This window comes from Crocodylus siamensis, chromosome 4 (assembly GCF_052110815.1).
Source record: "Crocodylus siamensis isolate JL-2025a chromosome 4, ASM5211081v1, whole genome shotgun sequence".
NCBI classification, from domain to species: domain Eukaryota; kingdom Metazoa; phylum Chordata; order Crocodylia; family Crocodylidae; genus Crocodylus; species Crocodylus siamensis.
Window position 1 is genome coordinate 205,496,744 of NC_143398.1, and position 13,970 is coordinate 205,510,713.

Here is a 13,970-nt window from a genome sequence, read left to right on the forward strand (position 1 = left end):
CTTTACTTTCTTTAGGTTTTCCTGTGGGCTGAAGTGCTGTCCTTAAACTCCATAACTCTCTGTGCTTTGTCCTGCTCCTGACTCAGTCTTCTGCTCCTAGCATGCCTCCATGCCAGGAAAACACTCTCTATATGCTACTCCATCTCGTTTCCCTGGTATATAGTCAAAATTGCATAGACTTCACAGATGAGAGATGAACGAGCAAGTTGTAAATTATTCAAATTGGAAACGACTTGTATTTTTTTCAAGATACGAAGTGGAGATCCATTTTCAGTTTGAGTAGCCATTTCATTTGTGTTTTCAAACATAAGGTCTTTCTGCTGCTAGCTTATCAGCCAAATAACAATGACAAATTAATTTTCAAAGTTAATCCAGCATTGTTAGTCTGGCTGTCATCCTTTTCTGACCTTATCAGTCTTGGCTTTGCCTCAGATTTATGTGAATATATTGCAACTCTAAGTGTTTGCAGACTTTTGACAGTATGAGCAGCAGTGGTTCAGTCAATTGCCATTAGTTGCAAGCGACTGACAAAGCATTGGAAAGGGCATAGTTATACCAAATGCCATTTAAATACCTAAACTTCTGCTGGTTCTCATTTTTGTGCAGCTGTATGCATGTGTTCACACACTCTTGAAAAGCATAGTTGAGGGCTCTGACTCATCAGGCTTTTCCTCCCCCAGAGAAAATCTGCAAGCAGCACAAAAGGATAGTACAAGTAATAGGATTGTCTCCTATGTTAAGTTCTTACTGGTTAAGTCCTAATGGATCTTTCTTGTACCAGTCACCCCAGTGAGAAATTCATCTGAATGTTTCTGGGTGCCCATTCAAATCTAGATATGAATACAGGGAACAAACTAGACCTTCACTTAAGAGTAGAGTCTCCTTCATCTTTCATCTTCCTGGAGTCATAGTTTCATAGTTTGTAGTGTTGGAAGGGACCTGAGCAGATCATCAAGTCTGACCCCCTGCCTTGGCAGGAAAAAGTACTGGGGTCAAACAGCCCCAGCAAGGTGTTTGTCTAGCCTCCTCTTAAAGACCCCCAGGGTAGGAGCCCAGCACCACTTTGCTTGGAAGTTGGTTCCAGATCCTAGCCACCCTGACCGTGAAGTAGCGCCTCCTGATATCTAGTCTGAATCTACCCTCTGCCAGCTTGTGACCGTTATTTCTAGTCACTCCTGGTAGTGGTCGGGACAACAAGGACTCCCCCAATGCCTGCGGGTCCCCTCTGACTAGTTTGTAACAGGCCACTAGATCGGCCCTCAGTCTTGTCTTGTAGAGGCTGAACAGGTTCAGGTCTCTTAGCCTTTCCTCGTAGGGCCTGCCCTGCTGCCCCCTGATCATGCGAGTGGCCCTCCTCTGGACCCTCCTCATGTTGTCTACATCCCTCTTGAAGTGCGGCGCCCAGAACTGCGGCCTGACCAGTGCCACATAGAGGGGGAGGATCACCTCCTTGGACCTGCTCAAGATGCATCTGTGGATGCATGACAAGGTGTAGTTGGCCTTCCTAACTGCATCCCCACACTGCCAGCCCATGCTTATCGTGGCATCAGTGATGACTCCCAAGATCCTTTTCTGCCTCTGCACTGACTAGAAGGGAGTTCCCCAACCTGTAGGTAAGCTGCTGGTTCTTCCTCCCCAGGTGCAGCACCTGGCACGTGTCAGTGTTGAAACCCATCCTGTTCTCGTCCGCCCACCCCTGTAACCTGGCTAGGTCCGATTGCAGCCTATTCCTCCCATTCCCCCCACATCTTAGTGTCGTCAGCAAATTTGAACAGGGTGCAAGTCACTGATGAAGATGTTGAACAGTGCAGGCCCGAGGACCCAGCCCTGCGAAACCCCACTGCCCACATCCCTCCAGGTCAAAAATGACCCATCCACCGCCACTCTCTGGGTGCAGCCCTCCAGCCAGTTAGTGACCCATTTGACTGTGTAGGTGTCGACACCACAGTCCCCCAGTTTTTTGATGAGAATGGGGTGAGAGACAGTGTCGAAGGCCTTCCAAAAGTCCAGAAAGACTACGTCCACTGCTACCCCTGCATCTAAGGATTTTCTGACCTGGTCACAGAAGGCCACCAGGTTGGTCTGACAGGACCTGCCTCTAATGAATCTGTGTTGGTTGACCCTAAGCATAACCTTCCCCGCTGGCCCCTCATGGATATGTGCCAGGATAATTCTCTCAAAAAGCTTACCCAGGATCGAGGTAAGACTAACTGGCCTATAGTTTCCTGGGTCCTCCTTCCTCCCTTTAGAGTCCTAGAAATCTAACAAGGGAAGTAGAGAAATCTCTAAGAAGTAAAACACACTGTTACAGAGTAGGCCTGGATTTTCTGTTCTGATCACTCTAAAAGTTTCTCTTCTAAAACCTAGAACTCTTCAGCTTTAATACTTTGGTGTTTGCTGTGTCTGTAACAGGAAAGGGTCTGATCATGTTTCAGCAAATGGATATATAAAATTATTTGGGTCTTTCCTGATATTAAGTCATATTAGATATTAGGCCCGTTTCAAGGTAGTTAATATTCAAGGCAGATAAATCAAAGTTTTATCTTGGTCTTCAACTTCCTTTTGGCATAAGGCCTCTCGATAAACCTCTTGAAAACAGTGTCTGAACAGCAAGTCTAAAGCAACTGAGCATAAACCTAGTCACTGGCAATTCCTGGAGTAGGAGGTTAGCTCTGTCTATTTCATCTTCCATCTATCCTATAGCAGGGGCTGGCAACATTCTGCAGCAAGGGGACTTCTTTAACAGAGCTCAACTCTTTGCATGTGCTGTTTGCAGCCTAACCTTTGCAGCCACAGCCAGTCTCCACTCCACTCCACAATGCTGCCAGCACTTCTCCCCGCTGAGCAAGTGAAGGTCCCGTCCCCCCCTGCAGATACTATTAGAGCCCACACTACCAAAAGGCTGCAGAAGCCCACAAGCACCTTGGGCCAGATCTGGCCTGCAAGCTGTAGGTTACCAAGCCCTGTGCATGTAGGATTTTCTCCTGTAGATTACCATTAAAGTCATCCTTGTTATGCAAGGATGGGTTTTGAAGTTTTATTAATTATGAAGGCCTCTCTTTGAGAAACTTTTGGTAGTTGCATTTGTTTAGGTGTAGGAAGGCATAGTGTTGTTCCACAGGCTCAACAAAGAAAAGTTTGAGGGAGGAGACTATAGCAATATAGACCAAAACAGTTTTAACTTTGCTTGTTACTTTCCCATTCATAGAACTATCCAAAGTTGAGCTGTATCTGCTGCTAGTAAAGTAGAAATTTCTTAAGGCCAACTCTCTGTTCCCTAGTGGTTTTTTTTTTACTCTATCCACAAGTCTGTTTCTTCAGACTTCCTATCAGAAAATACCAGTTGCCAAGATTTTCATTCAAAGTGTGTTTCATAGGTCTCTGCCACAGATTACACTTAAGACCTAATTAACCAGTTAATCAGGTCTTAAGATGTGACCTGGCCACATGTTAAAGCAATTAATTGCATCATAAAACATGGAATATGCCATAAAATTATTCCATAAAAAATGTGTAATAACTTGGCTGTTGGTTTGTATCATGCCATTAATTGAAGGCTCCCAGCAACTGGAGCTTGGTACTTGCTGGTGCAGGGGAGCCTGGGATCATGATCCTGGTCTGCTGCTCGGGCAGTAAGGTATAATGAGATCTGATGCTTGATCCTACAGTCATGCCTACTGCCATGCACATGTGGCATGGCAAAAAGCACAATTGTGAGGATCGTGCATCAGATCCCATTGCACCTTTAGCTGCATGCCTGGCAGGGGCCATAGCTTGGGGGCCTAAGTGAGTTTCACAATTCTAAATAAGTTCAGACTTGATTTAGACTAGAAATTTGCTGTAAACATAGCCATCAGTAGCAAGCCACTGTTGTAACTGCACTGGCAGGACCCTTAAATTGGACAAGCAAAATGTTTGCATCACTGGAGTTTAACTTTTAGCTTTGGGAAATGCAGATTCCAGTGTTGCAAAAAGCTTTGCCTGTCTACACCAGGATTGCACTGATGTGCATGCCTAAACATGGGTGTCCTGAATTCTTAAAACTGGAATGATATTTTGTTTAAGAGAGCTGGACCTGAATTGTTTCTGCATGCTGTGGTAAGTAAAAATTATTGCTGATTAGACAGAGGGACATGAAGAAGTTCCTCTGAAAATTAAAGGACAAGTGGCTTGTACTTTAAATTTTAAGAAAAAGCCTTAATCCTTGGACTTTTTAGTCCGCATTTTTGGGCACAAAGGAGAAAGATGTAACTTTTGTTTTGTTTTAATTTAAGCTAGCTAAAATTAGAAGGTGTCATAGCTATAGGTCTGATGTTTTCCGATTTTGATTGAATTCCAGAAGACAAAAATAATAATTTCTTGAGTTCTGATAATCAGATATTTGTTTTAGTCATAGTAGGTAAAAATGGAGGTGAAAACTGATACTTTGAGACTGAAAATTGATGCTTTGTTTAAACAATGTGGAGAGAGCTCCCAAGCAACAGTGACTTTCAGATGACATTTTGCTCAGCTTCCAAATACAGGTGTTGTTTCACGCAGTAGCATTAGTTTAATTTAAGGCCTGAAAGTCAAGCTCTGTTCTTTGTGGCTTGTACATAATAAGGGACTTTTCAAGATTCTGCCCATAATGGGTTGTGCAAGTTTGATTTCAGGTTTAATGCAAGGTTAAATTGGAACTTTACAGCTCTGATAATTTTCAAGACGAAATGGATTTCAGCTGATCACCTCATATTTGTATTTATTCTTCAGTGCTTAGAAAGGAATAAGTGATTATGATGCAGTTGGCAGAAGGAAACATGCAGATGCATCTCTGAATGGGATTAGATGTACTGTGTATGATGGTTCTGTTTTGAAATAATCTTATAACCATAACTTTTTACTTTGGACAGTGCTGCAGTAGTGTAGTTGGTAGCTAGCAGTTGCACTGGAAATGTGCAGCTAACGACTGGAAATTTATGCAATGGTATTGCAATTTTATGAAAGAACAATATAGTACTGTACTAGAAGTTGCCAGGAATCTACACGAGACACTGACTATGCAGTAGCCTGATACTACTGCGCAGTAGCATCACAGGGCAAGAAACCGTGATGCAACGCTACTGCACAGTAGTATTAGGCTACTGCACAGTAGCATCACAAAAAAGGTGTTCACCAGTGATACAGCGTAAACAGTTTATAAAAGTACTAAATAAATGTACAGTAACCACTGTGCAGTAGTCTCATAGATGTGGCCACTGTCTAGCATTTCTATATTCCATCACCTTGGAGAATTTGAGTACCTCATGCTACTATAATCATCCTCATAACATACTTGTTAGATGGAGAAGTTGGTTATTCCCATTTTGCAGTTGGGAAACTGAGATACTAAGTCAATTACTAGGGTCACACAAAATAAGAACTGAGATTTAAACCCAAATATTCAGAGTTAATGTTCAGTATATTAACTATACAACTATACTTCCTAAGTTGGAGTAATTTCTGTTTTTTTAAATACATTTGAGTATTGGATTTAAGAATATATACATGCATTGTTTAAAAAAAAAAAAAAAAAAAGCAAAGCTGTTTGGACAGAACAGTTCACTGCATTTTTATCAGCTGCTGCAACTTTCTTCCATGTTTTCCGAAAGATAATTTTTGGTGCTATGGTTTATTTCTTGCAGCTGTGATGATTTTATAAAAGGAAAAGAAACATCTAAATGTAGGATGTTTTTACATTTTCAATGAGTAATCAGAAAAAATTGTGATATTGAATGAAGAATGTTCTTTTTTGACCCATTTTTCAAAAGGTGCTATATAATCTCTTTAAAGAGAGTTTATAGTTGCAGTGCCAAATATGGTAATGAGTTTATAGTGTTTTGCCCCTTGATATAACATCTGGTTTCATATAATCTGTAATTTTATAAGCTGGTAAATTTAAGTTCTAAATATTGCCTGCAAGGTTTAGAAACAGTATGATGATGAAGTGTTGATTATAACAGAAAATTTTTCATGTGAAAAGTAATTTTTGGACTATCAAAGGTTGTTTATACCATGCATAGCACTATCAGTTGATGCTAACAAAGATCAATTGTAATACTGCAGTTTCTAAAAAGAAAAATAAAAATGAAATTCTTGGTTAAAAGTGCCACACTCAAATAAATGCATAGCAAATGCATCCATTTCTAATAAAATATTATTAGAATATTTATGCAGTCATTCTGTGCTTTTTTCCTTAAAGTGGTAGATAAATAAACCTGGCCTTTTTCTCAGTGTTTCAGTGCAAGACATCGTCTTGTTTTTCTGGTGAATATTTTATCTTGTACTCCATACTCCATTGAAAAAAATAAATTTTATTTTACAACTTATTCTTTTATAATTTTTCTAATTGTACTTGCATTATAACATAGCACTGTGTGTGTGTGTGTTTGTTTGTTTGTTTGTTTGTTTTTTGTTTGTTTTTGATAGACTTATAATTGAGATGCCTTGCAAATATAGGCTGTCTGGGTAAAAAGCAGTTGATTTTGGTTGAATTCTATTTTTGCAGACATGTTTTCAGGATTAATATCACATTTGAAGAAACATTTAAAAATGTTCAGTGTTGTATATTTAATACAAAGTAGTCAATGGTATAATTTGACTGAATATTTGTTCTTGAAAACCAAGCTTTTAAAATTTTTTTTAAAAAATATGCAAATTTTATCGTTTTCCTAGACTGTCTGCATTTAAGATAAATCCTACCTGATTTGGGTACAAATTTGCTATATATGGTTTTCAGATAAACTTAAGTGATGCTGGTGGTAGTTTTCCAATAATTTTGAATCTATTAATGTAGACTTCTATTTTCCACCATTTCTATTAGTGTGGATTTATTTCTACTCCATGTTTCAATTATAAGTGTATCCTTTAATTACAGTTTGTATTTCCTATTCTCTGTTAATAGAGAATTATTTGAAGAAAGAAGGCTCAATATGTAATCTTGATTGGTCCAGTTTGACTAGTTATGTAAATGTTTGACTCTTGTTACTTGTAGTTCTGTAGTTGCAGGAGTTCCTAATAATGTAGAACCCTCATTATAAATGTAATTTTAAAGGTAAATGAAGGTTTAATCAAATTGGAATGTGTATGTATTCTGAGGAAGGTACTGTTGGTTTATATTATAGTAGGCTGTGGCTGTAAATATGAGTTGTAGAAAGAGCAAGATTTAGAAGAAAAATAATGGGAAAAGTATAAACTCATTCATTATATATGTGACAAAAATAATAATTAAACATCTCATAGACATTTAAGTTTATCAAAGGGAAAGAATGATTAAGCCACAAATGAAAAAATTTTGATTTCCCCTCCCTGTCCAACATGCACATATGCCAAATGTTTTTTTTAATCTACCACTATCGTAAAAATGCAACATGAACTGCCTGCCTAAATATTTTATTGAAATTTGATAAGAAACTGATATATTTGCTACATATTCGTTTTAGTATGGCATTGTAACCAAGAGTTTTTTACCTTCTTTATTCCTTAATTTTTTTCTATGTACGGTTATGACTCATTCTGCAAGTAAATATTTAAATTGGACTTGTCTTTCAGTCTTTACCCAAATTTTTGTAAAGGAAATTGAGTCCTTTCAGAATGATGATGTTATAAATATACAAGTTTATTAAGGATAATATTGAAACCAAAGTTATAAACTATAAAATTCAAGTAGAAGCAAGGGGAAACCACATAGAACAGTAGTGGTAAACCAGGGTAGGTTCATAGTTGGTAGGGTCAGAAGGGACCTAAGCAGATCATCTAATCTGACCCCCTGCATGAGGTCAAATGACCTCAGCTGGGTGGCTGTCTAGCCTCCTTTTGAAGACCGTCAGTGTAGGGGCAAGCACCACTTCTCTTGGAAGTTGGTTCCAGCTCTTAGCCACCCTGACAATGAAGTAGTGCCTCCTGGTATAAAATATACAAATGAGTGTGTTTTTTTTTTTTCCATCCAGCATACTATATGTTAATAATTTTGGAATCTGACTTTGGAAGACCTTTTTAAAAATCCTTGTTTTGCCCATAAATTTAAGGCATTTTAATATGCCAGTATTTTTATAACTCTTGCTGAAGTATATATCTGAAGAAAACTAATCTTTTTTGACAAATAGTTAGGACCACCAGGAAAACATTCAATGAATCCAGAGGCTTTCAAACTTTTTTATAATTATTACAGTTCTATTAGAAAGGGACAATTTGCTGGCTGAATTCTGAAAAAATTACTATATTTGTAATTATTTGAATTAAATATATACACTCTGTATTATTATATGAAATTGTATCTACCAACAGTGAAAATTCTCTCACAATCTCAGGAATCTCACAAAAATCCTAGTACTGTATACGAGGTCAAACTAAAAAACTGAAGGAATGAAACTGGTTTAAATAAAATGGAATATTTAACTAGAAATTTTTGGTGTCTTTATTTTTTTTTAAACGGAAAAGTTACTTTTACAGAGACTTATAAATGAGAAGACAATTGAAAGTCATTCTGCAAATGGCAACGTTACTTTTTTGACGCATTTTAAATTATTATGTAGGTTCTTGCAGCAGTTCCAGATGTAACTTTAAAAATGTGTAGATTTAGGTAGAATATGAGATTAGTCAAGAGACTGAAGTTTGCAAATAAAATTGAAAATAATGAAGACTATGAAGAAAAATCACCTTCTCATCAGTGCTTGGCTAAATCTTGGCAGTCCGTAACTTAGTTTATCTGCTCTGTTAACACAAAGTTAACTGTTTATACTGAATAAAATTGCACATTCCATTAGTCAACAAGCATGATTAAAAGTGGCATTTGTAAGCATGGTGCTGTGCTTGCAAACAAACTTTTTATATCAAAACTGTGGAGCCATAACCAGTGTACCTTACTATTGCAGGAGTGCTGAGCTGTCCCTCAGCGGTCTGTGTTACCCAAATATAGTGAAAGATTAATTTTAGCAGGTAGTGCTAAGAGGTTATTTCTGTGTATATCTGCATAGATTCAAGATTTTTAAAAAATGCAATAAATAAGGAAATTAAATAGATATTGAGTCTTTATATGTCGTCTTTGTAGCCCTTAAGAAATGGCAATTTCCAATAGTTTTGTAGCTTTAAGTAGTCCATTTTGAAAAAAATTCATGATTTTAGTATTTGCACCAAAGGTTTTTCTCAAATTAAATTTAGTTGAAAAAACGTACACAGTATGTATAGAATTGGAGTATATTTAGAATCCTTTAGATCATGAATTTGAATTTTAGTGAAATGTACTGTATTTTAAAAAAATTTTCAAACAAGCACTGGGTGACAAAGTCGGTGGATGAGTATAAGAGAATGAATGCAGCCTCAGCCCACTGGGCTCAGACTTGGCACAGTGTTTGGGACCCAAAGCTTGTTATCTGATGTATAGGTGTTACACAAAGCTAGTTTAATGTGTTCTGTGGCTAAGTACACACGTTCAAAAACTGATTTTACACACGTGCCTGGAGGGGGAGCAGGAAGCAGATGTGTCAGGCTTTTGGGGGCGGGGCTCAGGAGCATGGCCAGATCCTGACCTGGCATAGCTCCCTAAGGTGAAGGAGGCAAGGAGGGTACTTATTCCCCTTTCCCTGTGGGACCCCCCAGCCAGGGTCTTCCTGGCCAGGGTGGAGCAGCCCATCAGGCATTCCCTGCCCTTGCCGCTCAAGTGCCAGGGGTGTGTGGCCAACCCTGTCAGGCGCCTGAAGCTAACAGGGGGAGGGAGGGGGATTTCATTCTGCCCTTGGTCCTCCAGCCCCACTGAAATGAACCCCGGCTGAGTCTGCCTGGCTGGGGCACAGCAGCCCATAAGCCCCCATCCCCTGCTGCTCTGGTGGCAGCGTTTGGGGGATGGCCATATGCCAGCCCCCATGGCAAAGGGGACAGGAAGGTGTTTATTCCCCCCTCCGTCTGGTCCTGCTTGGGAACTGCAGCCAGGGTCTGCCAGCCCTAGCCCCCGCCACCTGCACCCAGCCGGGCAAACCCTGGCTGGGGTTCCCTGGGGGGAGAGGGGAGGGAGGGGGGAATAAGCCCCCTCCCTGCCTCTTTCGCCTCAGGGAGCCATACTGGCTGGTGTCTGGCTACACTCCCGCCCCTGCCACTGGAGCAGAGATGAGGGAGAGACCCTGACCCTGAGGGTAGCAGCCCCTGTCATGGTTTCCTAGGGGTGGGGGTAGGCTGCAGGTGAGACTGGGCAGAGCATAGCTGCCACAGCCTGCACAGGGCTAGTGGTGACAGCAGCGCTAGAGGAGACTGGGGGGCTATGGCCACCCCAAAATTCAGCTTGGCTCCTATAGCCATCCCTCCAACCCCCACTGGTGCCACTCGCCCTGTGCAAGATGCAGCAGCTCTGCCCACCCCACTTCCACCTACAGCACAGCCCTCCCACCAGGAAGAGGTCTGTGCTCCCCAGGACCCCATGACACAGGCTGCTGCCCCGTCAGGTTCTCTCCCCGCTTGCTGCTCCAGTGGCAGTGGTGGGGTGTGGCAAGACACTGGCCAGCATGGCTCCCTGAGGCAAAGGGTGCAGGGAGGGAATTTATTCCCTCTTCCCTCCCCTTTCCCCCAGGGAACCCCAGCTGGGGTCTGCCTGACCGGGTGCAAGCAGCAGATGCAGCTGCTGGAGCTGTCAGACCCCAGCTACAGTCCCCCAGTGAGAGAAGGTTTGGAGGGGGGAATAAACCTCCTCCCTGCCGCTTCTGCCATGCTGGCTGGCATCTGGCCATGCCTCCGCCCCTGCTGCTGGAGCTGCAAGGGTAGGTGTGGCCTTGAAAGGGGAGGGTGGGGGGGGATTAAATCTCCTTCCCTCCCCCTCATTTGCTTCTGACTGCCACTGGGGCTGGCCACACCTCCTGCCACTTAAGCAGACCCCAGCTGGGGTTCTGGGAAGGAAGGGGGAATAAGTCTGCCACCACTCCTGGAGTCAGACAGCTGATACAGTTTTGTGTTGTGGGATTAGCATGGTGCAAATCCTGGGACTGAGGGAAAGCAAATATAACTTACAAGGATTTTTTGTGGGCTGTATCTTTTAATGGACGAACTGCTTGGCTGGGATAAAATTAGGCAAGGTTTTGAAAGCAAGGCATTCTTCATTGGGTCAGCTTCAGCAGGACCTGCCTTGCATTTCAGAAGCTTGTGTAACTTTATACCAACTACATAGTTGGTCCAATAAAAGATAGCACCAACAAAAGTCCTTGCTCCCTGCTCACACAATTTCCGGACCATCACAGCTATGTCACTCTCACATTTGAAGATGAGTCCCCCTTTCTTAATTATGCTATATGCACTCTAACTTTTGGGCTCATGGTTCACATTTAAAACTTTAATGCTTTACCTAGTCTATTCCAGGGTGTTTACTTCTAACCTGTTTTTCTCTGATTCTTAATGGGAGATTCATGACAAGGAAATCCATTGCAAGTGGTAGGTAGTCAAAATTGGAGTAGTTAACTTTATGAGCTATAGTCAAGGTATAAACTGTGTAACATCTACATTCTTGGACTGCTGGTGTAGATATGAAAATAAACAGCGTTTCTTTCTCCTCACTGATGCTGATATTCCAACTTATACTGAATTGTTCAGTATTTGTATTACAGTAATGCCTAGAATCTTTAGTCAGGGATTAGTGTTTCATTATGATGGGCAATCTGTAAAGGCCTTGACACACATGCCAGTTACCCTGTGACTGTGGTTAGTATTTATATTACTCATTCAAATTGACAAGGGGGATGCTGATTAGATGAAAAAGATACCTTTCTGTTGGGTTGTTTTTGGGGTATTTTACAGGCATTTTACAGGCATTTTAAGGAAGTAAAATAAAACTCTTCTTTCAGATCATCAATATCTGATTGACCAAAGATCATATTGTTGCTTTTTCCAGTTAAAATCTAAAATGAAATCCCTACTGAATTGTGAAGTTAATTTATGAACAAGGATTTCTATTTACTGTACACAAAAATATAAATAACTACTGCTGTATGTCATTTTTTTGCTTTTAAAGACTTATTTTGTTTTTTGTAGACTCCGGAGAAGAAACAGTCAGAACCTTCCAGAGGAAGAAAGAGAAAGGCAGAGAATCAGAGTGAAAGCAGTCAAGGTAAACCCAAATCTTCTGAATAGTATCAAATGAGATGGATATTGCATTCATTTAGTCAAATGACAGATGCATTAATACAAGACCTGGCAAGTAGATTTTCAGTCTGGACTTGTAATTTCATCTGAGAAATGTCCAGGGTTGCATTTAGTTCTTACAGGGATTTCATTCTACCTATTTGTTCAGAATGCTATCAGTTTTCATTTAGAGTGTCTCTGTAGGTAGTTTTTCTTTCAGGAGATAGGGAGAAAAAATTGTTTTTAAAGTTCAATTGCTTACTCTGCAGAAGAATATTCATAATCATCTGAAATGACATTCTCCCCCTCCCACACAAATAAACCTTCTTTGGAAGAGGATTAGAGGATTTGGGGAATCAGTAGATTGAAATAGATTACTTGTATTCTAGATTACATATGTGAATCCCACCAAAATTCATTATTACACAGTATGTCTTTGGCCTTTCTGGAAGCTTTGGTCTCATTCCTCTTCCAACTCAGCAAGCATATATTTGTCTCCCAGGACACCATTATAATTGGCATAATTTATTAATACCCTTTTGGACCCAAAGGAGGGTTCACTGAACTACCGTCTCTTGCTTTGAGGTCTCTCTGGGTAAACATCCAGTGCTAGGAAGAAAGGGAGGGCTAAGGGAAAAAGAGGACTGAATTAGCATTTAGGGTTTCTGTTTTAATTTCAGTAACTGCAAGTGCATAAGCCAGAATCTGTAAACTTCATTTTCTTGTCTTGGTTATTTGCGGAGTTAACTTATGTGCATATGTTGGGGGGAGGTGTGGAGTGTTTTTGCAGTTTTTTTGTTGTCTCTGAATTGATACTTCGATATTTTACCATGTACTGGATAGACTTGTTATCAAGGCAGTTCAGTTCAAACTACACAGAATTAGTCCTGATTATCAAGGGTTTTTTTGTTAACATACTGTGGCAGTGCTGCTGCTAGCTGCTGATTTCCTCACCAAGCATACTTACAAGGCTACCAGACTTAACTGACCGGTGTAGAAGTTGAACCCTGTAGAGTTGCAGTCCAGAGACAATCAGGAAACCTATTCTGGTACATGAAGGAATAGAATGTCAATTGATTAAAGGAAAGTAGGGCTAACCGAAAGCCTTTAAAATAAATAAACAAATTAAAGACGAGAAGAAGAAGAAGTGTTCGACAAATATTACTTGTACCAGTAAATGACCACAAGAGGAGGATGGTGCCCTTCAATATTGGAGTCTTTGTAGAGAGGCAAGGAGAGAAGAGCAATTAAAGGTAGAAAATTCCTTCAAATGGAAATTTGACCTGCCATAGATAAACAAGAGTAGTTTGTATTTTGGAATGGAGAGATCAATAATTTGAGAATGTTTATGTTAAAATGCTTCTAATGTACTTGAAACCATATTGATTGGATACAGTTATGACACCTTGAGTCTCTGGAACTGGTTTCTGAACACGAAACACCCCCCCCCAGTAACAGCTTAACAACATCCAAATTTAAGTTTTTAGGTTTTCTTTGCAGGAGGTAGTGATGGTATTAACATGGAGAGCTGCATTTCTTGTACTACTTTGCCATGTTAATGTTGTCAGTAGTTAAAAAACCTGAAACCTGGAATAGGATGGGTAAGGAAGTAAGTGGCTTGCATTTTAAAGCAATCTGTTTTTAAAAATTCTCTTTTTACACTGAAGTTATTCCAGGAAAAATTTAGTATCTGTTGTAAATACTAATTTCTGCCCTAGCTTTTTGTCTATCACAGTCTTTCAGTGATATAGAGTAGGGATGTGAAATATGACCCTTTGGCTAGATCTAGCTTACAGAGATGTTCTCCCTGGCCCGTTAGTCTGTTGGGCGGCTTCTGGAAGTTAGGGGCGTGGCCTGCC

General features: G+C 40.4%; 1 protein-coding gene across 1 annotated transcript in view; it reads left to right on the plus strand.

Moving 5' to 3' along the window:
* The window catches only part of TLK1 (tousled like kinase 1), a 137,637-nt gene that overhangs the window by 71,958 nt on the left and 51,709 nt on the right, over window positions 1-13,970 (plus strand). The window contains exon 4 of the mRNA XM_090045486.1: window positions 12,022-12,097. Within this exon, the coding sequence (XP_089901612.1) occupies window positions 12,022-12,097 (76 nt within the window). The remainder of the gene's footprint in view (window positions 1-12,021; window positions 12,098-13,970) is intronic.